The 27,020-nt window shown below is 36.3% G+C and overlaps 1 protein-coding gene across 6 annotated transcripts in view; it reads left to right on the top strand.

Moving 5' to 3' along the window:
• The first annotated feature begins 806 nt into the window (after window positions 1-806).
• The window catches only part of AFDN (afadin, adherens junction formation factor), a 101,049-nt gene continuing 74,835 nt past the window's right edge, over window positions 807-27,020 (top strand). For 2 of the 6 annotated variants that reach the window (XM_063307571.1, XM_063307561.1), the window contains exons 1-3: window positions 807-1,291; window positions 19,781-19,976; window positions 25,993-26,105. In XM_063307571.1, coding sequence (XP_063163641.1) covers window positions 1,175-1,291; window positions 19,781-19,976; window positions 25,993-26,105 — 426 coding nt within the window. In that variant the 5' untranslated portion in view covers window positions 807-1,174. Of the gene's footprint in view, window positions 1,292-19,780; window positions 19,977-25,989; window positions 26,106-27,020 lie in introns of all 6 variants that reach the window. The other 4 variants (XM_063307553.1, XM_063307537.1, XM_063307528.1 and 1 more) reach the window with 3 other exon arrangements.

The raw sequence follows: 27,020 nt of genomic DNA, 5'->3' as shown, positions 1-27,020 counted from the left end.
CTTAACTGTTGTTTTAGCAAGAAGGGCTTGATCAAGAGAAAAAGTAACATGAGTGACCTCCGGAAGTTGCCCAATTTATCAGACTTCAATGGAATTTAATCTTGTGACATCAAAAGCACGCATTCAGCAATAGACCTGAGTTCAACGGGATTAATCAGGCAGGTGTACTGAGGACTGCTAACAAGAAAAATCATTCCACAGTCCCTTCCAATCCAGACCTTCCTTGTAGAAAAATAGAAATAGGCTATGAAAACTTGCCCAACTCTGAACAAGGTTCCAGCACAGTTAAGAGACTAATTTAAACCCAGGTCCAGCACGTCTTATTCTCCCCATTATGGGTGCTTATTCTTCAGCCACTCATCACAGGTTGTTTGCAGCAGCCCTTTCGAGTCTTTAGAACTGGGCGATTAAAGCAAAATAAATCCGAACGTAATTCCCAGCGCTTCTTATCCGCCACCCCGTCCTCCCTTCAGACCCAGCCCCTTTCAGTCGCCACCCTTTATTGTTCCTGCCGCCTCGCCTGGCTACCGCGCGGCTTTCCCTGTTCGCGCTGGTTCAAACCCCAACGCCCTCAAGTGCTAATTTCTTCTCTTACATAGAGACGCAAAAAGACCAGAGGCTTTGGGAGGCAGGTGGGAGCGATACGCGTTCAGCTGCTTTCCCAGCGCGCCCTCGCCTGCTCTTGACCTGACATCGGCGCGCGGACGCTTGCCTGGAGGTGCGCGCGCAAAGGACGGGGGGAGGGTGGTGGAGGAGGAGGAGGAGGAGGAGGAGAGCGGCGTTTGTGACGCGCTCGTGGTAGAGCAGCGGAGCGGCCGCGCGCACGGAACGGTGACTGTCTGCCTCTCTGAGAAAAGGCGGGGAGGAAGGAAAGGAGACAACCGGGGCGGGGAGTGAGGCGGCGGCGTTGTTCCGTGAGGCAAAGGAGAGACGCTGCCGAATAGGAAGCGCTGCCACCAAACCTTGAGCCGCTCGGTGCCTGCACTGAAGCGAAGGGGCAAAGTCTGGGCTTCGAGAAGGAGGAGTATTTGCTCGGCGAGGGGCGGCACCCTCCCCGCCATCCCGCTTTTTGAAAAAAAAAAAAACATATCCACCGGGAACTCCGTGCCCGGGCCGCCGCGGGCCCTCCCATCGTATCGGTGGTTGCGAGAGCGCCGGAGGACGGCCGAGAAGGATGTCGGGCGGTGGTGGAGGAGGTAGCCGCGAAGAGGAGCGGCGCAAGCTGGCCGATATCATCAACCACTGGAACGCGAACCGGCTGGACCTGTTTGAGATCAGTCCCCCCACTGAGGTGAGAGACGGAGAAATACGAGAAAGCTTGTTTTCTCTGACACCCCCCCCCCCGCTCTTTTCCGCCCCAGGAGGCGGAGAGGTAATGCTGTTGTTGCTGGCCGCTTCCCCCGCCCCCAAAAAACCTCAACGCGCACACATGCCCCAACTCTCTTGCCCCCCCCCCCACGCCCCAATCTTCACGTCCTGCCGACGCCTCCATCCTCGCCGAGGGGAAACTCCGCCCCTTCCCGAGGTGAGAGACCCGGCGGCTTCCCGGGAAGGAGGTCCCCTCTCCTATTCTCTCTCCCTCGCGTGTGGCCGCGCATTGGGGTCGAGAGGAGGTCTGGATTTTGCTGGAATTGTGTTCTTGGTTAGAGAGCGGCCGGCATCCGTGGCGGCCTCGGTCGTTCTCGGGAGGCAGTAATCCACTTGTACCTGCACCCACCTCTTAATGCCTGCAAAATTGCCAGCCCGTAGCCTTTTCCATCCGGTGAGGAAGGGATTTCGTTTTGTGAGAGGAGGATTCCTTGCCCTGGCTTTACCATTTCCTCCACCGAACCGTGGTCGTGATTCGCAAGGTACCCCGCCCCCAATCCCCAGGTTTTTCCTTTCTTCGGTTTGGAGGCATTGCCGTTCCTGTTACAGGCCTTGTCCATCCATTGCAATCCCCGGATCAACCTGGTGTTTCCTTTCAGTGATTCCCTGACTAGCACTTCCTGATTCCCTCCCCTACACTTTTTCCAATATTACCTGGCTGGTCCCCAATACTACCTCGCCTTCCTAAGTATTGTACTCTAATTTCCACAGAAACATGATATAAGGAAGTGCACATAGACAGGCTTCTTGTTCCTCTTAGAAATCTCAGGATCAGTAGTAAGTATATCAGGATCTTTTAGACCATTTAAAAAATATTCTCATGGAAATAATTCAGTATGTGAAATAAGAACTGGTTTTGTGAAAGTATCCAAGGTCAGGTCCTGCTGAACAGTTTGCAAGCAGTATGTTTATTTTTCAAAATAAAATTTGACAACCCAGTTGATTTCTACACTGATTACATAGTGTGGAGATAAACTATGAAAACATGTAATCTGCTCAAAATGTTATGCCTAACATACATATATTTTAGCAAAACATTCTAATTATTTGTTTAAATATACTATATTTTTAAAGTAAATTTTAAGAGGTTCTTTCAGAATATTGAAAACAAAAATGTTTTACTGAAAAGGTCAGTGGATAAATTTTTATTAAAGCTCTGTTCAAATAAAAAAACTTTTAAAGTAATCTTAAAGCCACACCTAATTGCTGGTGCTGTTATATTTTTAACTGGTCAATTAGTGTGTACAAGTCTGATATGGAAGATGATGTAGGCAAGAATTTTGAAAGGTGTTTTTTCCCTGGGCAAAACAGGACTATAATGCCTGCTTATTGAGTGGAGGTTTGTCATGTGCCCGTTCCCAAGAAAACAAATGAAATTTGCATTTGACTGTGGTTGGTCTTCAGTTAACAGAAGCCTTCTGATGAATAATACCTAACATCTATATGTTAGATTTATTTTTTTAAATCTTGAACTTCATTTCAAGAAAGAAAATGTTCTTGTGTATCCATCTTTGTGATCTATTTATTATTTAAATTATATCTATCTCTCCACAAGTTTTTTTAAGTAAGCATAAAGATAGCTGAATCTACTTGTTTTTGGAGGAAAGCACTCTGCTAGTTTGTTTTAAATACAGATTGATTATGTTCGTATTGTTGCTATCTTTTCATTATATGACAGGTTAGAGCTTTCAGTTTACAAACTGAAAACTCCGTTTTAGATTAACACTTCAAATGTTATTGTGATAATTCCTGTTCAAACTGTATTTTTCAAGTTAACAAAATTGGCTCAGTTACAAAAATTGCCTGTCATTGTCTGAGGAAATAGACTGAAGGATGCAGTCTTTTGAGAACTTAAGTTCTTATCTTACTACAAGTAATATTTAACTATATGCATTTCAGTATCCCGGATAGATTCTTTAGGTTTCTTGGATGGCTTTTTGTTGAAACTCCAATATTTGTGCAATTTGATTTTAGCTTGCTTTTGTAAAGCAGAACAGTGCTATTAATTCCTCTGTAAGTTACCTTGTACATTTGCATTGCCAAATGTTTACCTAATGCAGTGGATATGTTAGGTTAATATGATGTATGATTATATCTGTGCACTAGCCACCATTCTTTTCACTGTAGCCGTCTTTGCACACTTGCATTTTTAAAAGAATTGACTTAGCAGCATAGAACCATTCAACACTTTATCTAATGGAATTTTCTTAAACTTAAGCCATGCTGAACTTCTTCCTTTCTCTGACATGAAAGTGGAGAAACACCTGTATTGCCATGGTAACCAAGTTATTTCCTGTCCTCTATCTTGCACAGACTTCATGACTTCATTTCTGTTTGTGTCTCATCATTTAATTCACACATGCATAAATTATACTGTTCATGGAGCATACACTTTTATTTGTTTATTTATTACAAGTGCTTTCATGCCACTTAAAGTGCATTTAAGCAGGTTGCAAAAGCTATATGACACTCATACACACGAACAATAAAAATAAATAAATATACCATAGATAAGTAATATCAATAGTAACAGTTAATAAAACAAATGAAGCAGCATCCGTGCACATCCCAAGTACATATTTCATCACCTTTTCAATCCCCAGATGTCTACTTAAACAGCCAGGTTTTAGTAACCTTTCAGAATACTAACAGCAAGAATGCTGATCTTATTTCTGAGGTAACTTGTACCATAGGAGAGAAGCCCTGGCAAAGAATGTATGCTTCTGAGTCCCCTTGCCATACCTCATGAGGACTCTTAAGCACAGACTCTCTATGCATACCTACCCTTTACCCAGACTTCCTCCTCCCTCAGCAGTTCTCTCCTATCTATTACAGTTCACTTGACCTTCATTCTCCAGCATTTTTATGTATTACAGGCAATGGATATACATTGTGAAAAGTATAGTGTAGGGTAGGCAACTTGTGGCATTCTGAATGTTGCTGAACTGCAACTTCCAGCATTTTGGTTATACTTGTTGGATTGCTCAGAATTGTAGGTCAACAATATCTGGGATGCCACTGACTGTTACCTATTCCCAGTGTTGTACTATTAGAGATATAGCACAGTAATTCCTTAAGGAACAAAATTTGCAAGGTATTTTCAAGAGGACTACACAATTTATTGTAAACCACCCAGAGCCCGACTTTTGGGGGACATGGGCAGTGACAATATTTGATAATTAATTAAACGCAGTACTGAATGATGCTGAATTACTGATTTTACCAAAATCAAAAGTTGAGCTTTTATAGTTTACAAAGAGATTTTCAAGTATTCAAGGTTTTGTTCTTCTTGGTGATTCTTGCAATGTCCTGGAAAGCATAATTATTTATATATTAAAGTTATAGTAGTTGAAATTAAGAAGCTTTACAAAATAATAATAATAAGAAGAAAGCTTTACAAAATAAAAAATACAAAAAAGAGCCAAGCAGTATTTCTTAGGAAGTTCATTAATAGATTGACTTAATTTATGTTTGTTATAGGAAGTAACTGGCTCAGAACATTAAAGGCTAATGGCTTTTTTAAACCAAGCATGAGCAAAGTATAACCTCCCAGATACTATTGAACAGCAACTTGTCTTATACCTCATCATTGGATGTGCTGGGTAAGGGTAATAAGAGTTCGATAATATTTGGAGGGACATACACTTTTCACTCCTGAAACAACCCAATATTTAACCAGAACAAAAGAACTAATCTCAGTCAACATTCCTAAGAATTAGCTGCCTTGTCTGAAAAAGAAAAACTAAGGTAGGCAGAAAGCTCAGTCAACAAATAGACTCTATTGTTTCCTGTGCTTTTTAAAATGTTTTGATTTTCATCCTCTTGCCATATGTTTTTATAAGCTGGATGGCAGGTAGCATTCAGCATGGACTACCACTCCTATCATATTTTCTTTTTCAGATCGCTTTTCAGGCACAAAATAACAGGAAATCAGCTTTGCTGAATGTTCTAATATAGAGACAAATTTATATTGAATTACCCCTGTGGTAGACCAGGTCATTCCTAGGACTCTGGAACTGGTTCTTGAAACAAATCGGATGGTTCTCCATAGGCTTAATTTTGTCTGCATTTTCAGCTTTAAATGAAAACACTCTTACTGGAATACACTTTATTTCTATTTTGCATAAATAATATAAAGGAATGAAAATAAGTAATCAAAATCATAGTTTCTGAATGCTTCCCTACCTGTCCTGATTACCAGGAAACACACTGAGGCAAGGACTTGGTCTCTAATATTTATTAGTAGTACTTAACAAGAATCCTAACAAACTGAGAAAGCGTGGGAAAATCCAGCCATATAAACCCCAACGGTTAAGGCGGTCCCGATCTGAGTCTCTTTGAATGGCTGAACAGTTCCTCAGTGCTACGCATGCGCTTGACAGTCTGGGTGAGAGCCCCCTGCTCGCCATCCTTACTCATGACATCACCTCTAGAAACAGTTCAGATTGATTCAGTATTTAGATACTTGATAAATCTGTGTAGCTTCTTTATAAGGTCCATATTAGGAGAGGGATATATTCTGTATCATTAACAATTTTATTTTAAAAAATTATAAAAAATTTATAAAAAAAGGTTGTTATAGGGTATTGCATTAGCTGGGAGAGGTATTCTGTGACATGAAACAGCCATTGTCTAAATTATGTAATTCAGATATGCCCAATATAGGCTTACCCACTTTTCCTTAGAAATAGCAGCCAATTCAGATGTTACATTTCTTGTTTGTGTGAGGTATTATGACTGTTGCAAAATGTGTACATACTACAGCTGTCACACAATTATAGAAATCTTAAAAGAGTTTTAGCTTACTATAATATAGTGTTGAATATGTCTATTTGGAAGTAATTTCAGTTGAATTCAGTGCTGCTTATGCCTAGATGAGTAATAATACAATGGCAGCTCTGATTTATTAAAAATTAGTACTTGCAAATAAAAAGCACATCTATTAAATATTTAAGCAATGCTATGTGTATACTGATTAGAGAAACCATTGCCTCCTGTGCGTTAAAAAGAATACATCTTTTAGGGTAAAGCTGGCTAACTAATTTGTATATGTATAGTACTTCTATTAACAGCTTTCTAATGCAGCATTTTTATACATCAGGACACTATCCTAATAGAATAAACTTTTAATGAGATAGGGGAAGGAGGAGAAACTACTTGGAATGGTGAGAGAAAGCAGTTAACCATCCTCTCCAATTTTTAAGTCAAACATTTCCTCCTGTTGAAAATACCAAAGGTAATTATGTCAGGGGTGCTTATAGAGCCTTCTAGGGGTATATTGGGGGGAGTGAAGATCCTAGAACAGCCTTTCTCAACCTTCTGACCCGGGAGGAACCCTTGAAATATTTTTTCAGGCCTCAGGGAACCCCTGCACATTCAAGCTCAAATATAGGCCAGAAGTTACAAAATCATTATATTCGTTTCATGGGTAGGCCTGTATATGTGCATTAACAGTGTTCTTAAACTAAAAGTGAAGAATGAAACTTACCTCTTTAGTGTGAAGTTGCCGGAATCTGAAATAATTTGTTAAATAAATCGTGATCTCCCAGGGAATCCCTAGTGACCTTTTGCAGAACCCTAGGGTTCCATGGAACCCTGGTTGAGAAACCCTGTAATCTAGCAGACCTATGGCTTCTCATAACATCTGACATTCCTCATTCTAGATTCTGTGATGGTCTGTGATGGTCTTCAACCATGGAGCCAATTGGTGAAAGTAGATCTAAATGGGCATGTAGTTCCTCTCCCCACTTTAAGTTGTTATATATATTACTTCTTACCCTTCTATCTTGGCAAACAGTATATGTGAATTAATTAGATCCTGTGCATGTATACCCAGAAGGAAGTCTCATATCCAGTAAATTAACTTTCTTCTTCTAGTCCCAGATCTGAATCTGCACTGTTCTAGAGTAGTGTTTCTTAAAGTGTGGTCTGAGGACCCCTGGGGGTTCCCCAAGTCTTTCTCAGGAGTCTGCAAAATCAAAATTATTTGCCAGCTATTGAAGGTATTTGCAAAATTTTTTTAAAAAGTCACTCTTCTCATTATTATTTTTTATTTGTTAAGAAGATAAAGGGTTTTTTCATGAAAAATATTTGTTAATATCTAATAGGTTTAATATTGTTATTTTTACATGATTCAATAAATAAATATTCTATGAATGTGTCAATTTTAATTTTTAATACAATAGTATCAATAAATATATCTCTTTTTGGGTCCTCCATAATTTTTAAAAATGGGAAGGGGTCCTAAGAACAAAAGTTTAAGAAACACTCTTCTAGAGCAACACAGGCTCTGTGTAAATGCTGCAAAATAGAGAACTGTGCTGCTTCTACCTCTCTCTTGAACTAATAATATCTTCTCAATAGGAAGGTAGAAAGGGGAAAATAGAACCTTCACATTTTGATGTCCACTAGATTTCTGTTTAGAAACTTTCCATAAGAAAGTTTCAGCACTCTGTACTTAATGTTTGTTCTTACTCTGCTGGTCAGGGCCCATATCAAATATTGTACTCAGTATTCAAGTAGGAACAATTTCAGAGAAGATGATTAAGAGAATGGAGACTAAAAGCTGTGAGGAAAGAGGGAATGAACTTGGTATTTTAGCCTTGAGAAAACTAAATAACATAGCACTCTTTAAGAGGTTTTTCCTATAGAAGAACACTATCACCCATTCTTCTATTATCCAAAATAGTCTTAAGTTACAAGAAGCAAGTGGAGAGTCTGAGAGTAAAAGATCTAGTTAAACATTAAAGGGGGAAAAAAACTTAGAAGAGCAGTTTTGCAGCGGAGCTAGTTACAAAGAGAGCACGTGCACATCTTCACCAGATGTATTTTAGTAAAGGTTAGGCAGCCATCAGTTGGGGATTATTTAATTTGAATTTGGACTCAGTGGCAGAAATTGCTGTTTCAAACTCTGATTCATCCAATTAAAATGTAGACTGCAGTCTAGCATCCCCACTTGCTGAAGTGAATTCAAACCTGTATTCTTTTCCCCAAACCTAAAAGTTATAAGGGATAGACTTGCAGGCAATAATAATTTGAACTGCATGTTTACCTGGGAGTTTGTCTGATTTAAATGTTACTTGCAGCCCTAGATGTCAAAATTACCAAATCTTGTAGGTAAAGAACTGATGACAGTAGTCCTTTTTTGTGTCTTGGCATGTCCTTCCCCAAGCAGTTATACATGCATACATACATACATAATTTTTATGATGGTCTTAGACCAGTACAAGCAGTTAATTCCATTTGCACTGTATCGGGTAGGTAGAGTTTTCCATAATACTTCAAGTACCAGGGACATAACGCTTATTTCCCTTCCCTGAAGATCCTTGGTAATCATGTAGCACTTCAGCTGTAAGCCACTATTTTGCATACTTTCTGTAACTGTAGAGTGCTAAATAGAGATTCAGACTGTGGGGACCACCTTAATCAAATATACCCTTTCCCTATGTTTTCATTTTTACAAGCATGGGAGTTTTTATTCTTTGACATATAATATGATTATAAGTACATTTGCATATGCCTTCCCATCCCTTCCATTATAAAGGTCTTTTTAAACTGAATTTTAACAAAAAAAATAATTTTTAAAAAAATATTAAATATTTAATTATTTTATGTACTCCATGCCATAATAACTTAACTCTTAGCATAAACTTGCCAGTCAAGAATGTTTTTCAGTAGAAATTTCTTAGTATCAAAGGGCTAGAGGCCCAATGATATTACATTTTTAATATTCATCATATTTTTAATTGTGCTTTTCTTTTTGTGTTGCTTGCATGAGATCCTAGTTCCACTTAACGTATGGAGGCTCACAGTCAGTAACTACAGTTGAAACCTATTTTCTATTACTGTTTGTATTATCAATTGTATACTTTGGGCAACTAGTTTTCAATCACTGTTTTCATTCTCATGAACCAGCTACTGCTGCTGCATGCAAAAAGGTGGAGTACTGACGCATCAGTCGAGCTCTCACTAGCTGACTACCGATGTTTGCAGGGAAGTGAGGCTCAGGCAGCAAGTGAGTTTTGATCAGTGAATGTTGAGAGGTTGCAGAGAACGGTATGGTAGACCTTTGCTATCTACTCTTCGATAATCATTGCTCTAAGTAGACAGGTAGACTATGCTAGCAGGAGTTGAAATTGTCCTTCCTCTGCCATGCACAGCTGTGACTTATTTGGGATTTTTCTGCCATCAGCAGAATTTCACACACACTCCATTTTCAGTCATGTGCCTTCACCTATCCTCTTCCCCAAACAGCATCTGAGAAGAGTCCAAAGGTGGGAGATCAAGATAAAATGGAGCTCTCTTTCAGAAAGTCCTCAGAGAGCAAGAGAGGGCTTGCTTTGTAACTGCAACCCAGTTAGTTAGCAGGCCAGCCAGTCAGATTAAGCAGCATTTCAGCATTAGATAACCCTCATAGGTGACTCACATTTTCTAAGAAGTAGGCAGTCAGGGACAGGGATTCCATATACATTTATATTAAGCAGTATTACTAATGGACAGTCAGCAATAGCATAAGAGATATACTGGCAGTCAGATTATATGCTGGAAAAAAAATACTTTCAGGCTGCCATTGTGGCTTGGAAAGAGATCCAGCGGCCTTTGCAGTTTCATCAGGTACTTTAAAACTGACCATGAGAAAAAGTAAGAAAGGAAAACATGATTGACAGAAAATAGGAGGAACTATAATTGTGTTTCTTACCTCCACTGTTATTTAGAGAAGCTCTTCGTATTTTGAAGTGTCCCCCTCCTCCTCTCTTTGCAAACTCAAACTATCTCCAACCAAAGATTTTGGTGAGAAATTTATTTGGTTGAAGTTGTTTTAGGACTGAGATATTGTTTCTCACTATAGGGCTGTAGATTTATGCACATAGGTTTAGGGATAAAGATTCCTCTCCACAGACCAAATTCTCCACCATCCTGTGCCTTTTTGGCAATTCTTCCTACTATTTAAAACTGTCCGATTAATTAAAAACTGCCGCTCTTATATATATATAAAAATAAGATGTCAGTCAAGTACATGTTGGCTGGGAGCATTTTTTATAATTGTGGGGGCACTCCTGAAACTGCCACATTCTTACTGATAATTACTCACAATTTATTTAAAAGATCATATTTGAACAGTAATTATGGATTGATGCAGACAGACAGTCTTAAGATTTAATTGGTAGTTTATGACTCTCACAGTATATACAAGATTTGGTTGATAGAAGTGCTATATAAAATAGCAATTAGGGGGGCAGAAAGAAAAGATTTCTGGTCCTGTTTTGTTTTGAACTTTCAGTGTGGAAATTTTGAACTGAGTCCAAATCATTTGCCAAGAAATCTCATTAAGATATTTTATGAGAGTTTGCAAAAGGAATAAAACAAGGGAAATCTGGAGATCATAAATATATTGACAGTGCTTCTGAAATACTATTTAATTGTGAAGTATTATTTAATTGAACATAGTATTCTTTGCCATCTCAAAGGTTTAGCTGAAATTACAATTTACAAAAAGACAAATACCAGTTAACTGCATAAGAAAATTGAGTATAAATATAAAATGAATCAGCTGTTAGTTCAATACTGCAGAAACAATTGAAGTGGTAGCTTTTCTTCAATTATGATATATAAAAATCTTTTTATAAATGTTGAATATTATTGTCTCCACTAGAGCTATTCATGTTATGAATGATAAATTTTCAAAATTCAGTCTAGTATAAACATGATTTCTGAACTTCAGATACTTTAACATTAATCCATGTTACACTATCAAACAAAAAAGCTTTCTTGCCAAAATATACACAGTGTTATGGAATCATATTTCAGCGGTGTGTGGGATTACAGGTCAAAATGTGTAGGGATCACATGTGAAATTGGATGGGACTCATATCTGTGTTCAGATACTTTTTTTGAAAAAAATGTGTCCAGGAATTTCCCTCTGACTTTCACATCATCATAGTTATATGCTGCTGTGTATTTTGAAGGTTTACCTGTTGCATATTTGAGTAAACTTTACTGCTATCATAACACCTAACTACAGTACTTGAGCATTTTATGGGATAGTTCCTCAAATGATACATTTTGCTGTTAGATCCAGAAGAACTGGGTCACAATTAGTTGTACAACTGGAATTTTGAGGGCTTCTTGTGAGTATTCTCACAAAATGCCTACTACTTGAAGGACATGTATGACTATTATGGTGGACAAGTCTAGCTTCAAAATACTCATTTACCAAAATGCACGGAGTGCTCCCTACATTTCCTCTTTATTTTTTTCCTAGTCAGGTAGGCACACCACATTCAAATTGTTGGGCTACAGATGATTTCTTTTTTATTTTCTAAGATAATGTGGGTCCCAGAGGCTTCCCAGTAAAAAGGATGTTCAAGGCTAATCCTAGTTAATATGCTAGCTTCCTTTATTTTTTAATAAAGGAAGCTAGCATATTAAGAAAGAAAATAAAATAGTTAAGGGGGGTTTGGAGCCTGTTAGGTGCCAAGAATAGTGTTTGTGGGTATATTAATACATGGACACAAAATTGTCTATTCCTGGATTAATTTCATTGAAATCAGTTGGCTTACATTTGGTATTAGATAGTGAATAATGTTAATGGTATTATGGGCTAGAATCCATATTGTTTAAAGCTATTAAGCACCATAAAAAAACCTTTGAAATAAATACATCTTTTACCTGGCAAAAGAGAATGGTTTTTTTCCAGTTGTAAATGTCCTACCAAATTGTTCTTCAGGATTGCCATTTCATGAGTAGTTCCTCAGTGTGTCGTGAGAATTAGACAAACACAGCTATTTCTACCTATAGAGTCATTGATAAAATAATCCTTTAGCAAAATAATCTGTTCCAATAGTTATGAGTCAGATTTACTTCCATCTGAAATGGAACTGATAAGTAGTGTAATGGTTTTTATACATAGTATCCAAATAAAACCGGAAAAGTGAGGGCTCAAATTAGGGGTATTCATGATAACATCATTCCCAATTCCTTTAGAGTGCTTAAAATTAATGGATCAACAGTTTTTAGTCTTAGGTGTTTTAAAAATTCTTTTTAAAATATATGTGGGATTTAAAATTAATATGAGGCGCAGTTTTAATTTATTTACTGAATATGTTAAGCATGTTATATTCTTGAAAGTTTGGAGGACTTGAATGCACAGTAGTGCATTTTATATATTTATTTATACTCCACTTTTTAATCCAATCAGACTGATGGAGCTGCTAACACCATGCACAGGTGCACACAAAATACAAATATAGATACAATTAAAATAAAACTTATTTTATTCTCGTTTTCCAAAGACAGAGGGTAGGGACTAAACATTCCTAAAAAGATGCAGTCTGTAATTTAGGAACTACACAGGAAAAAGCTCTTTCCTGCATGTCCAGCAAAATGCCTCTGAAAGTGCAGGCATCTTAAGCAGCCTTTATATGAAAATCTTGGCACCTGAACTGGGTCATGGTTAAGGGATAGACTCATAAGCTAGGAGTAGGCCACTGTAAATAAGTATAGACTTATAATCTTAGTATTGTGAAAGTGATAATGTGCTAAGAAACATCCAATCATTTCATAACTGCCCTTTTAACTTTTCAAATTCTAACGGTTATATCCTGCTTTTTATTTTTGAAAAAAAAAACAATCTTACAGTGAGATTAGATGCATTTAAAACCTGAATTTATACTTAATTACAGTATGGGTTAAAAATAATTGAAGAAAAAACTTCTAAACACTTAAACATCTTTAAATTATGTGATGTGGGACACCAGTATGAAATGAAAATGGACGAAATAGTACCAGTTAACCAAAACCTTGGATGTTGAGCTGGCACCAACAGTTTCCAAGTTTCAGTGCCAGCTGTAACTCAACAGGGAGAGCATTCCATTACCTGGTCACTTGTACTGAGAATGTTTTCCCTCAGGTCACCATATAGAAATTTGCTGGGAGATGCATGAATCTTAAAAAGGAATCCCCACTAGATATTAGTTGATTGGCAAGTTCAAGCTTTGGTGGCTCTGGGAGCTGTAAAATAGGGCAGTAGGGGCTTATACAGGGCCCAAACACTGTAGATTTCCCACACCTAATCTAGAAGTTTATTATTATTTTTATTTGTTTATTTTCTATCCCACCTTTATTATTTTTATATGACTCTGTTCCCTCAGGTGTATACAATTCTATCAAAAGTGCATTCACTCCATAATGGGACTGTGTAGAGCTTCAAATCTGAAGGCAAAAGGTGCACTAATCTGCAGTTCTTTAGGCCAATTGAGACTTTTTCCAGGATTGTACTACAACTGCAGAGAGCAGCTACATAGTTCTGGAAAAAAAATGCATCTGATTTTAAGGAACTAGACATGAGGTGTGTGCCTCCATGAGCTTCAGAGCCCCCTTTCCTCTTTGAATGCAAAGCACTGTACAGCCCTACTTCCCTAATTACTTTCCTAATTATTGAATGAAAGTCTCAGCCATTCACAGTGCTTCTTATTCATTGGGTTTCAGTTTAGTTGTCGTCCCTCATCTAGCTCAACTTCGTTTCCCTAAGCTGATCCTGGGTCTGATAGCCTCTTGTGACTTAGATGATACAGAGATACCTCATTAGCACACTGTTATTCATTGTGTATATTACAATTAAAGCTAAGTGCATCCATAAACAATTGATCTTTTCCATTGAAAATAAATAGGACTTTATGCTATAATCCTATTTACAATTGTCTGGGAGTAATTTCAATTGAGTATAGGAAATTTGATGCCTAGGGCAGTGGAAGAGGTAGGTGATTTGCATTGATTTCCCTTTCTTTCTGTTTCTGAAAATTTTCTCTGTAAGAGTGGATAATTGAAACAGAGAGATTGTACAAGAAGGGATGGATGAAAACTGCATCTCCACTTCTGTCAACAATTTCTATCTGTTGGATTCCAGTTTCAGTGAATAGAAAGACCTTTATTTAGAGTGTTAGTAGTATGCAGATCTGAAGTGGGCACGCTCACTTGCACCAATGATGTTACCTATTTGGATAATGAAACATCTGCAAGCAAACAATCAAGCTCAGAGAGCACCAAGAATGCCACAGTTCAACCCTGAGCTACAGATATTTTCTATTGAAATGTGCTTTTGCTCTGCCATGGTTACACTTTGTTGGCAGTTCCTTAAAATAATTGTGCAGAGACAGGTAAATGTGTGTTTGAGCTAAGGGGGCAGCATGCACCATACTGCTTGTGTTCAGTGGAAGGGAATATTTACAGCTCATTGCACCTGTTAGGTAGATGACACTTGATACCATTCCTCCCTATTTAAATTATTTGCCTCCTTATTTATTTTAAATAATAAATACTTAAGTGTTTTATTCCTGATAGTATTCATTTTTTGTTTTGTTTCATTTAACAATTAAATGGTATCAAAACGTTTTTCCTTTTTGTTTTTGAGATTGAAAATCAATTGTTACTTCTGTATTGGTTAGTAACTACATTTCCAGTATGAATAAAAATACTATCTGGGTTCTGTGTCAAAGATATACTTTAATTGGCTGTGGATTAATCCCTTTTTGCTAGATTAATACTGCGGGGGCAGAAATAAAGAACTTCTTAATTTTAGTACTGCTGACAGGGCTCTTTTTTGGGAGCAGTTGTCCCTTTGCCAAGGAGTTCTCTCCAGAGCATCTCCTTACCATGTGTCTCACAAGATGTTTCTGAAGAACAACACAACATTCAAGATAACATAAATATGCAAGCATATATTAATATTGGTCTATTCAAGATTTAGGGCTGCCACTAAATATTTTCTATTTATTGCAGAGAAGTGGGGCCCTCTATTAATGTAATATTATACTGGATAATCTAAAATGATTGAAGAGATACTTTTTATGATTACAGAAGTCTGTGAGATTATCTGTTAAAAATGAATGCTTTAAATTGGGGGCTGGCAATACTTTGATAAACTCAGGCTGCAACTAATATTTGTTTGAGGGGGTGAGGCGGGTTGTGACATAACATTAGTGAAGTGACTTTATTTATTTATATCCCACTTTTATTATTTTTATAAACAACTCAAGGGGGCAAACATACCTAATACTCCTTCTTCCTATTTTCTCCACAACAGCAACCCTGTGAGGTGAGTTGGGCTGAGAGAATGCCCAAGGTCATGTGGGCAGCAGCATGGTTTTGCATTGGGGAAGGACTCTTTGGGAATAATAATTTTCCTTTGTATATTTAAACTTTGTTAAACCCCTTTAAGGCTTACTTTACTATTTGCATGTGTTCTCAACCTCAAAATCATGGGGATGTGCACCATACTTTTTTTTTCAGTGCTCAGAGAAAAATGTGGGAAATGTAAATAAATAAATAAGAAGATATAGATTGTGTGCATCTACTTTAAATATTTGATCCCGAACTATTTTGGATGTAGAGAGTCTAATCTTAAGTCTTTTTTTTTTAACTTGCAAATTATTGTAAATTTATTTCTAAAAAGTTATGTGTGAAAGAAATTTGTTCTGTTCAATAAGTGAATCTGCATTAGTTCTCTTAAGTGTGCTTGCAATATAACTGCTAGGATCACCTGAGAAGTGGCTGTGCATGTGTAAAAAGCTGCAGAATTAAGTAGCACCTTATTTTTTAAAGCAGGAAAGGTATTCCCATATTTATACAATCATTTTAGAGGTTTAATAAACTATAAGTTATTGGGAAAGTTCTGTGTAAAATTACTTTTGAAGGTAGGTATCCCAAACATGTAATTTAATGATTTGGCAAAGCAAAACAAAATATTAGAGAAAGCTTTGTGTTTCCCTAAAATTGTAGCTCATGTAGTAATTTTACTGGTGCTATATCACTGATAAGAGTAACATGGCATTATTAGCATAGTTAACTTCATATTGTCTTTGAAATTATTCTTTTAGTTTGTAAATATATTTGAAAAATTGATTTTATTTTTGCTGCATTTCAGATTTTTCATTCTTCATGGAGCTTTGACTGCTAGGAAACCTATGCAAACAACACTCACCCAGATACTAGCCCTAGCTAAACATACTGTATATACTCCTTAGGAAGACAAAATCTCCTCTCCTCCCACCCCTGATAATTACTTGCGAATTAAGGAAGGGGGGCTGTCTTATATTTGCTGAGAAGATGCTGCCTTTAAAAACAAATAATAGGAAAGAAGTGCAAATGGCTGCAGACATGCATGCCTTTGAAAATTAGCTGTCAGTTGAGAGGGGCTAATGACTTGTGGATTTCATCCTTTTCCTAATACCTAAACAAAACTACTTTCTTTTATTGTTCAATTATTTCTTTCCTTTCACTCATGTCCATCCAGTTTTATTCCCCCTTTCTCTTTCCTTTCTTTCCCAATGCAACTACCCTTTCCATTTGTTCCATCTCTCTCGTTCCATTTGTACATCTTTGGAGTAACTTTTGATAAGTAGTTGCACACACATAGTACAGAGAAATGGGTAATTTGAATGTCATTTTTGGATGAGTGAGAATCTGCTTGATTTGGGAGTAGGCTGGAGTGAGCGATCCTGGGTGAACAAGGTGAAAGAAGTGAGCATCGGATAGGACTTTTATCTATACTTTAAAAAGTGAACTAGAATGTAAAATAAGCAAACAATGCAAAACATATATGCATATTAGAATATTATGCAGCAAACTATTTTGGTGCAAAGGAAACTGACTTGGAATTCTCAAGTTTTACAAGCTTAATATTATTTATAAAGGAAGTAAAATTCATTGTCATGTATCTGTATCCTTCTGTAGTCAGAATTATACAAGAGATTATGTAATTTGCAGGTGTTGTAAAATTTATAGAAGTACCCAAAATTCCTGAGGAGAGTATGAATTGAATGTGCTTAGTGACAGAATATTGAGGAGGAACAAGTTGAAAGGTGGGATGGGGTGGGGGATGAAAAGCAGTTACTGGATGTTTTTAAGCATATACTTGCTTTCTAGTCATTCTTCAGGGGTTGTTTAACTCAAGAATCTCTTGTTGAATCTCTGAAGATTTTGAGGAGTACCCATTTGTATCTTTCAAAGCTGTTGCTTGCTTTCCAGCAAGAGGTCCGGGCTCTCATTGCTGGGGCTGGATGCACATGTTCTTTAATAAATTGGGTTGTACTGTACTTGGCAACAGGTCCATGTTTATTTATTAATTATTCAAATTTAATTACTGCCCATCTCCCCCAAAAGAGGGACTCTGGGCGGTTTACAATAAAATGGTTGAAAGTAAATGTTTTTACTGATTATTAACCCCAAATGTTGCTATAAGAAAATAAAGTATCCCAATGCAATGTACCTTTATGAACATTTCAGTATGATAGTGCTCCTGGAGAGTATCAAGCTGCTTCTGCATCTTTTCCAAGTTCCCAAGTTTTTCAGCCACAGCAATCACAATGCTGCTGCAGGGAAGATCACTTAGGGCTTGTTTGGATTAGCCAGTAACCTCTCCACTTTTTGTCAGTAGCCTAATCGTCATGGACAGTACTTAGTATAAAAATACAGCTAACAGTTCTGCTTTTTTCATGTAGAATGCCTTCAAAGCTATGGTAGCAGTTGATTTGGTGAATAAAATGTTTAAAAATACCTATTTGTAGTTGCATTGTTTAGTAAAGCTATTAATAATGTTCCTAAAAGTAGTTGAATGTGAGGTAACTACAATTTATGTTGTATTTGTTAAAGCCTTCGTTATGTGGCTGCTGTAGTTAATACTTGTCAAACAGCATCTGCTGGGAGAAGTGGAGAATGAAATATTTATGTGCACATTGAGTTGCAGTCAATAGATGTGTTACTTTACATTGTCTGCCTTTTATAAATATTGCATTGAGCTAAAATACTCTGATATAATTGGCTGGGTATCTTTTGAAATATATCATGAAGTTATCTTATGGCTGTTAGGGTGCTCTGGGTTGCCAGCCCTGAGGTTCCACATAATTACTTTAAAAACTGACTGGCCCTCATAGTAAAAATCATTTTGACAATGTTAACAGGAGGAGCTGAAGAATTATTTGATGAACTGTTTACATACTTGAATATTTAGTTAAGACTATTGATTAGAATAATTTAATCATCGTGTTATGTTTTTCCAATACAATAGTTCTGAAACACAGTAGAAAGTTTGTAGTTGTGGCAGTTTTCAAATATGTACCCTAGCTAGTAAGGTCTTGAGAGTTTTTGATGATTGTCGCTGCGCTACTTACTGCTTAGACAGAACTAAGTTATTACAGTCTCTTAGTTATAACATATGCTATACCACAACAAAAAGTTTATTTGATTCATGTATATGAATTATTACTTTTTTTCTTAATTGTTCATGAGAATTTAAAGTGGCAATCAGTTTGACTGCTTAAATTAAGCAGTTATAAAAATTAAAAACAGTTTTGTAAGGTTTTTGAAATAGTAATGCTGTGATTGTGCTAAAATCAATACTAAGTATTGATTTTGAGAAATCTGAATTATATATGACCAGTTTACAGAATAGTGCAGAGAATGGAAGCTCTGGCCCATCGAGCCTTGAGCAAAGCCTCAACTTTTCCAATCTTCCGTAACCCAGTTCCAAAAAAAAAAAAAAAATTGTCAGGAGTGCCAGCAGGAACAACTGTTTCATTCACAGCCCAATTTTTCCTCTAGAGAATTAAGGACAAGGCATTTGGGGAGCAGCCAATAAGACTACCAGGTCCTGCCCCTCACTTTTCTTTATCTATGTAAGTGTACCGGGTTTCTGCCAATTTGTCCAACACCTGTCTTCTCAAGTGGTTGTCTACTTGTCGCATTTTTAGGAAGATTAGTTAACTTGACTAAATGCACCATCTTTCTGTGATCAGCACTAATAAAAAATTTGATTTCACAAGAAATGAAATAAAAAGAAATTTCTTGAAAAAATTCACAAGGCCAGAAATAATAATAGCTTATGTTCCTGATTTTTTGATGTTAAGATGGAGTTCTCAAATATAGATATATTAAGGAACTTTTATTTTGAGCAAGGATTTTTTTTCATAGTACCACTACAATTGGAAAGTATTACTTTGGATTTTGATAGAAATGTGTGTGACTGGATATGATCTTCTAGACACAGTCTGTCAAAGTAGTAATGTTTGCCATTTTAGTGTTATATAATTTATAATGTTATATCATTTTCACTGGTCCTTAAAAGATGTATAGCATATGTACCTTCCGTGAAAAGCACTGAAATTTAAAACATGGCAGTCTCCAAGAGTTTTTAGTTTATTCCTATTCTTGTATTACTGATGTGAAACTACCCATATGATGTCAAAGTATTTCATTTTAATATTCTTGTACTCACGGATTATTTGCTGTTAAAGTAGAATATCCCCTGGATTCATATACTTTTTCTACTTAATGTAATGCAGTTGGTTGATTTAAACAAACAAATTTAAGCTTATTGTAATGAGAATGAATCAAATTGACTCTGTTTATTTCATTGCAGGATTTGGAATTCCATGGAGTTATGAGGTTTTATTTTCAAGACAAAGCAGCTGGAAATTTTGCAACAAAGTGTATCCGTGTGTCTAGCACTGCCACAACTCAGGATGTCATAGAAACACTTGCAGAAAAATTCCGGCCAGATATGCGAATGTTATCATCCCCCAAATATTCACTTTATGAGGTGCACGTCAGTGGAGGTTAGTGTATTCTACTTGGGGCTCTTAAAAAAGAAGTAACAGCAAGACTGAAAAAAATAGGCTTCAGAGATTACCTTGTTTCACTCAATTTCAGCCATTACATTTGTCTGAGGAAAAAAAATACTAGCTGGCAGTAACATACTAAAACTTATAGAATGTGAAAATATGTTACCAGCAAAAATGTATAAAATCAGAACATTCTAATACCTTAGTAAGATTGTGGGCTCCAAAAATAATGCTCTAGAATGAGCTGTTTCATTTGATACAGTATGCAAATAGGGCCTTATTAAAGGCACTTTTCCTTAGATAGTGGAATTTGATTATAAAAAATAAAAGTGGACTTTCAGATTGCTTTCTCAATTATTGTAGGAAGATCATCATTGAAAGCCATTTATATTCATTTCACTTGATGTGGGTGATAGAATTGTGTTGTTGTTATTATTTGGATTCCCAATGACATGCCTGTAGGTTTCAAAAAGATAAAAATACCAGACTGTTATGACTTAGGAAAATTCATGAGCTGAAAACAGAATGTTCAATTCTCATTGTCATACCACTTTGTTATGACTCTTACTGTGAAAAAAACCTTTGCTCTTCTGTTCTGCAAGTTGCTTAATTTGTGTCTTTCACCTTTCATAGTATCTGCATTAGGGTTTTTAAAAAACAAAAAATATTTTTATTCCTCTGAGATCAAGAATATTGGTGCAATTTAAATAGTTTAGCTTTGTTGAGATAACTGTATAATTCCTGTGATATATATGACATACTTTTGTTACCTAATTTTTGAAGAGGACAGCAGTTAAATGAACACTTCTTAGATTCCAGTTGGAAACAGTAGGTTGCAATATGGGCACTAAATTAAAGCTGGTGGGGGCGGGTTGCATGATACAGATTTTTTTTTATTACGAATTTTATTAAATTTAAAGAGAAAGATAAAAGCTACAAACTCCCCCAAAAAACTACAAAAGAAGAAAAACTAAAAAGGTGTGAAAACACAAAAGAAATTTTTTTACAACATTACAGAAAAATGTGACTTCCAACTTTTAACAGCAAGGATATACAAAAATTTTCCATAATCTCTTACTCTATATTAAGCCAAATCACATTATTTCTATAAATCATTCCCCTTTAGCACATTATAAAAATCACTAAGTACAGTTACTCCCTCCCATTATATTAAAATAAAAAAAAAATCATATAAACCTCCTAAACAACTCCCCCCCAAAATTCCTGATTCCTGGTGTTTTCCTTCATCCGGAGAACATTCCTGGGTTTTAGGAAAACCTGCCTGAGCCAGAAAAAAATTGCTGCATTGTCAGTTCTGCCCGCAGAGCCTGCAGGCACAGCTGCTCAATCTGCCATGTTCCCACTGGAAGTCTCACATGATGTAGATTTTTATATGTCTTATTTATTTATTTATTTATTTATTTATTTAGTTAGTTAGTTAGTTAGTTAGTTAGTTTCAGAAAAGCAACAATAGCTGTTCTGTTGAGATAGGAAATGGTTTTCTACATATTTTGTGAGAAAGATGTTTTGGGGAAAGCATACATACAAATACTTATGAAGTGTAAATGGTTTAACTCCTATAAGAATATGGACTGTCTTATGTGCACCTGGAATTGGCATCCTTTTTCATTTGTAGAGGGAAATGGAAAAGCAGTGGCTCCCTGCTGACTCACACTGGGAGATCTCACATCTCCCTTTTCTGTATAAGAGAAAAAAAAAATCTCCCTTACAGAGAGAGGGAACAATTGCCTCTTTCCTCTTCTTATGCAGAAGGACTCTGAGAAGAAAAAACATACTTTCATTCAGTATGTGTGTATATGCATGTAGAAATTTTGGGCTTTTGAATTAATTCAGTAATCCATCACATCCATGTATATATATATGTAGGTATATTTAAATAAAATAAATAAAACATAAAATAAACGGACAGGTGGATATTATGCAATACTTTGCTAATAAATCGATGAAATGCTAGAGCTCAATGCTACTACATTCTCATATAAATATTGTTTTTTGTCAATTGGCAAGCAGGAAGAAATAAATTAAAATAGAATAATCAGCTTTGTGGTAAGCACAAAGGAAAGGCATATTTGAGCATAAGAATAGTATGTAGACCTCAACATTATCATACAAAAACAGAAGGTAGCTTTCTGCAAACTTTTCAGAAATATGCATTAATACTTGGTACTGAAAGTAGTTAAGTATTAAGCAGACATGTATCTGTTTCTTTTTAAAATTTCTTCCTCTTTTCCCCCTTTTTCTTCAGCTGTAACAACATGAAGATCACCAATGCATTTATAGTGTACAGACTGTAATTTCCAATACATTTTACTCAGTTACGATGCTTTTCTCTTTCAGAATATTTACATTTATTTTACATAAAACCTCTTTTTAACAGACTAATTGGGGGAGGGGTTGTCTGTTATTCCCAGCAGTGTGTTATATCTAAAAATATATAATCATGGCAACTCAAATGAAGCAGATTTCATTTATGTAATTTATGTCAGTAGCATGATGATGTCACCTCACAAAAGTAATGTGAGGCAAATAATGTGCATTGTGCCACATTTGATACTGAACTTATATACCAGGGCCACCAAAAGAGTCAACATTTAGAAGGGGAGGGCAAGGGTATTGTGTCCTGATTTTTTTCTGGACATCTCAGTGAAATATCATGGGCTTCTTCTAGGTAGATAATATTTCTCTGGTTTTTTTTTTAAAAAAAAGCTCTTTAACCAATTTTGTCTCCAAGTTTTTCATTTAGCCGTGCTTTCCTTATTGATTCTGTTTCTCTTTGCTTTATGTCACTCTATTTATTTATATATTCATTCATTCATTTTTAAACCTCTGTTTTATTGCTTTGCTCTTTTTGTTTCCATTTCTCCTCTACCCTAATGTTAGAGCTATATCTCAAGTAATTCATGAAGATAAAAGATTGACAAATACAAGAATTGTAGCAAAGCATGTTTCTTTCTTCGTTATACTGTGAAGACTTATTAGCTAATTCATAAGTAAAAAGCCAGTGTTGTCTTCCTGCTCCCAGTCAGTAGAAGAACTTAGGTTTGATGATTCCAGTATGGAGCCATACTGAGTGCAATTAGTGGACCAGTCTGTGGAATCCTTTTTAAAAGCAATTCCAGTATGCACAAACTTTTTGTCTTCCATTTCACTTGCTTAAGTCAGCACTGAAACTCAGAGGTTACACCTATAATTTGGAATGCAGGTGTTACCTTTCCATGTCATCTAATGATGGAGATAATAAAACTGGTTTCCAAAACAAGTTAATGTGCCAAATATTCAAATACCTAATGATGGACTACATGCAATATTAAGTGAGCAGACTTGCATGTACATATGAGAGTTTTCTCTTGCTCTTCTGCCCCATCCTCCTGGGAAGGTTAACATTTGAAGAACACGCCACTTATCTTCTGCTAGACTTTTAATGAAGACAGGAAGTTAGCAACCTCATCTCCAAAATTTGGAAGACAAATATTGTAAAATGTATTCCTTCTATAATAAAACAGCCATAGTTCACTCCTCTTACCATGGTGCTTTTTCATACTGCATTCTAGAGATGTTCCTGCTGCCACAGAAGAAGGCTTGTTCTTGATATATGGAAGCTTTTCATGCACACTCTTAGATGCATTCTATAGTTTTCTTCTTATTACTTAATCTTCATAACAGATTTTTTGCAGCATAATAAACTGATACAAGACAATTCCAAAGGACTTTATAATCTATAAAATTAATTTTCAATCTAAATCATTTATTAGCATAAATTTGGCAGTGTTTCTGAACTGGAAGAGGATCTTTCTACAGAGGCAGAAACCTGACAATTTCATTATTTTTTGCCTCTTGGCTTAATAGAAAAAGTTCAGCTTGGAGTCCACCCAGGTAGCAAGAAGACGAAATACTTGTTTTTATCTTACTGGTCTATTATTTAGTTGACTGGTGTTCTATGCTTTCAAGAGATAACAGTGGCTTATGGTGACCTGCAGTTCTGTCTCTGACACTGGATGATTGATTATGTGTCATGTCATTGTCGACTCTTAGCGACCACATAGATTTTCTCCATGATGATCTGTCCCTAACCTCGTCTTCCAATGGTATACCCATTGCCACTTTAACTGACTCCATCCAACTTGCTGCTGGTTGTCCTCTTCTCTTTCCTTCCACCTTTCCCAGCATTAGAGCCTTCTGTAGAGAGCTAGGTCTTTGCATAATGTGTTCAAAGTAATAATTTGGGTCTGGTTATCTGTGCCTCAACTGAAAACTCTGGATTGATTAGTTTGATGATCCATTTGTTTGTTTTCTTGGCCATCCATGGTATTCTCAGGAGTCTTCTCCAACACCAAAGTTCAAAAGAGTCAATATTCTTTCTATCCTGCTTCTTCAAAGTCCAACTCTCACTTCTATAGAGTGTCACAGGAAACACCATTGCTTGCACTATTCTGATCTTTGTAGGTATAGACACATCACAGCATCTGAATATCTTTTCATGGCTGCTCTGTTAAGTGCTAGTCTGCAGTGTATTTCTTGACTTCCTGTTCCTTCACTGTTGATGGTTGATCCTAAAAGGCAGAAGCTATGCACCACTTCAGTATCTTCATTAGCAATTCTAAGGCTGGTTGTTGTACCTGTTATCATTAGTTTGGTTACCTTTATATTTAATTTTAGTTCCATTTTTTCTCTATGTTCCTTGAGTTTTATTAGTAGACATTGCAGATCATTTGCATTTTTGGCTATTAGAGTAGTGTCATCAGTGTAGCACCGGTTGTTGATGTTTCTTCCTCCAAATTTAAAACCACACTCCTCCTCCTCTTCCAATCAAGCGTCCTTTACTATATATTCAGCACATAGGTTGAATAAATAAGGGGACAGTATACAGCCTTGTTTCACTCCTTTGCCAACCTGGAACCAGTCTGTTTCACCATATTCTATCTGTATAATGGCTTCCTGACCTGTATATAGGTTTCTTGTGAGGACAATGAGATGTTCTGGGATCTCTGATACTATTTAAGGATTTATAATGAAGCTGTTTATTTAATTCATGATTGGTTTGGGAACGTGGCTTTTGAATATGAATCAGTAGATGTTTCACTGCAATAGTTACTTGAATAAAAATCAGTAAACTGTACTTAAGTTTAGATAGTTGTATCAACTAGGTTTAGAGGAAGCATTGTTTTATATCCTGCTAGCTTAAGAATTTTTGGGGAACTTAAAATGACTTGCATTCATTCTTAATTTTAAATGGTGACTTTATTAAATCTAATATCTTCATATTTCTATATCATTTGGGCAACTACTTTTTAATAGATGGATAACTAAAAGCAAAATGACACCCTTGACAGTATTAACTTAATGTTGGCAGGGAAGGAGATGTTTCTTAAGGTCATCGTGAAAAAAAGACTAGTAAGTTAAAAAGGAGAGGTTTTTTTCTCACTTATTGAAAAAAGTCTGAATTGTGCATGCTGATATTTTTAAAACATTGCATTGCATGTTTGGTTTTTGGACAACTTCAGCTTGCTTTTAAAGCCTTTAGGCAGACTTTAAATGTTCAAAGCAGGCTTTTCAAATATGGTGCTTTTTATATGTACTAAGACTGCAATCCCAGAATTCTCATCCAGAAAAGATTGTGCTAGCTGGGAATTTTGGAAAGTGTAGTCCTAACACATCTGATGAATGTCAGGTGGGAAATGGTTGGTTCAAATTTTAGAACTTCTTATTTAATCTCCTAAATTGGGAAGCAGAGTGGACTTGATTAGAGGAATAAAAATCTGCTGATGATGGAGTTTAATTATTAAATCTTGGTTTTGTTTAATTTTCTTGTAGCACACAATTACTAGCCGTTTATTCATTTTGATAAACTGAAAGACTTGATAGTCTTCTGTAATGGTACAAGAGCAGTCTGTTAACTAAATGCGTTTGCTGTATCATTTCTTGATTTCTGTGTTAATTGTCAATATTCTGCAGTGATTGATCTTGCCTTTTTTCTCTTATTTTGAAGAAGAAAGAAGATTGGATATAGATGAGAAGCCTCTAGTTGTACAATTAAACTGGAACAAAGATGATCGTGAAGGAAGATTTGTGCTTAAGAATGAAAATGATGCACTTCCTCCAAAGGTAAAAAGCAACAATATAAGTGTTGATATTTGAGCTGCATTTGTGTGTGAATCTGAGTTTTCTTGTTTGCGTTTGTAAAAATAAACTTTCTGTATATTGTATCAATCAAATCTTTATCACGGTCAAAGACCAGCATATTGTATATTGTAGATTTTTTGTACATGTATTCCCATTTTGTAGTCCATGGATGTGCCTTTATAGGTAGTCTTATCTGTCTTGGCACAGTTCTGTTAGGCAGGGCGTGTGATTTCCATCCCATTTGGCTTCTATTAGTTTAACTGCTGGGATTAGGCAGTTTATGCCAATTGATTCAAGTACTGCTTTTAACCAGTAGTAAGTTTTTGTTGGAATGGAAATGTTAACTAATTCCACAGACATGTGGAAAATAGTGACTACAGATTTTATATGTTTATGTGTGTGATGAAGTACTGAATGTTCATATATGCATTCCAATTCATTTGGTCTTGCTTAAAATTAACATTCTTAGAATGCTACTTTCAGTGCTTCTGAGGATCTTTATGATAATTTTGACACAAAAGAGGAATTTTATGACTAGTTTTAATTCTTAGTACTCTGTTAAGGAAATTTTGTCCATTGTTGGAAGTTGTCAGCCCTTCAAGGTAGACTAGACTAGGAAACCAAAGTTATGAATGCTAATACTACTTTTATCATAAGGTTACAGTAACATAATCTTGAAAGTGTGAATATGCTTCCTGCATCCCTCCTTTCATTTTCGTGAGAACTAGGGAGGGTTCTGTCTGAGATGCTTTATCACATTACATTTCTGCCCTGGACTCAGTTATTTTATCTGACCGTTGTCTTAGTTGTGGTTCTTCCTCCTATTCCTCAAGGTTATTTCTTCTGCACATTACATAAGTAGAAGATTTATGTATATTACTTTGTATTTGGCTAGCT

This window comes from Candoia aspera, chromosome 1, assembly GCF_035149785.1.
Source record: "Candoia aspera isolate rCanAsp1 chromosome 1, rCanAsp1.hap2, whole genome shotgun sequence".
NCBI lineage: Eukaryota > Metazoa > Chordata > Lepidosauria > Squamata > Boidae > Candoia > Candoia aspera.
The sequence above is the reverse complement of the archived record's forward strand: the minus strand, read 5'-3'. Positions and strand labels throughout refer to the sequence as shown.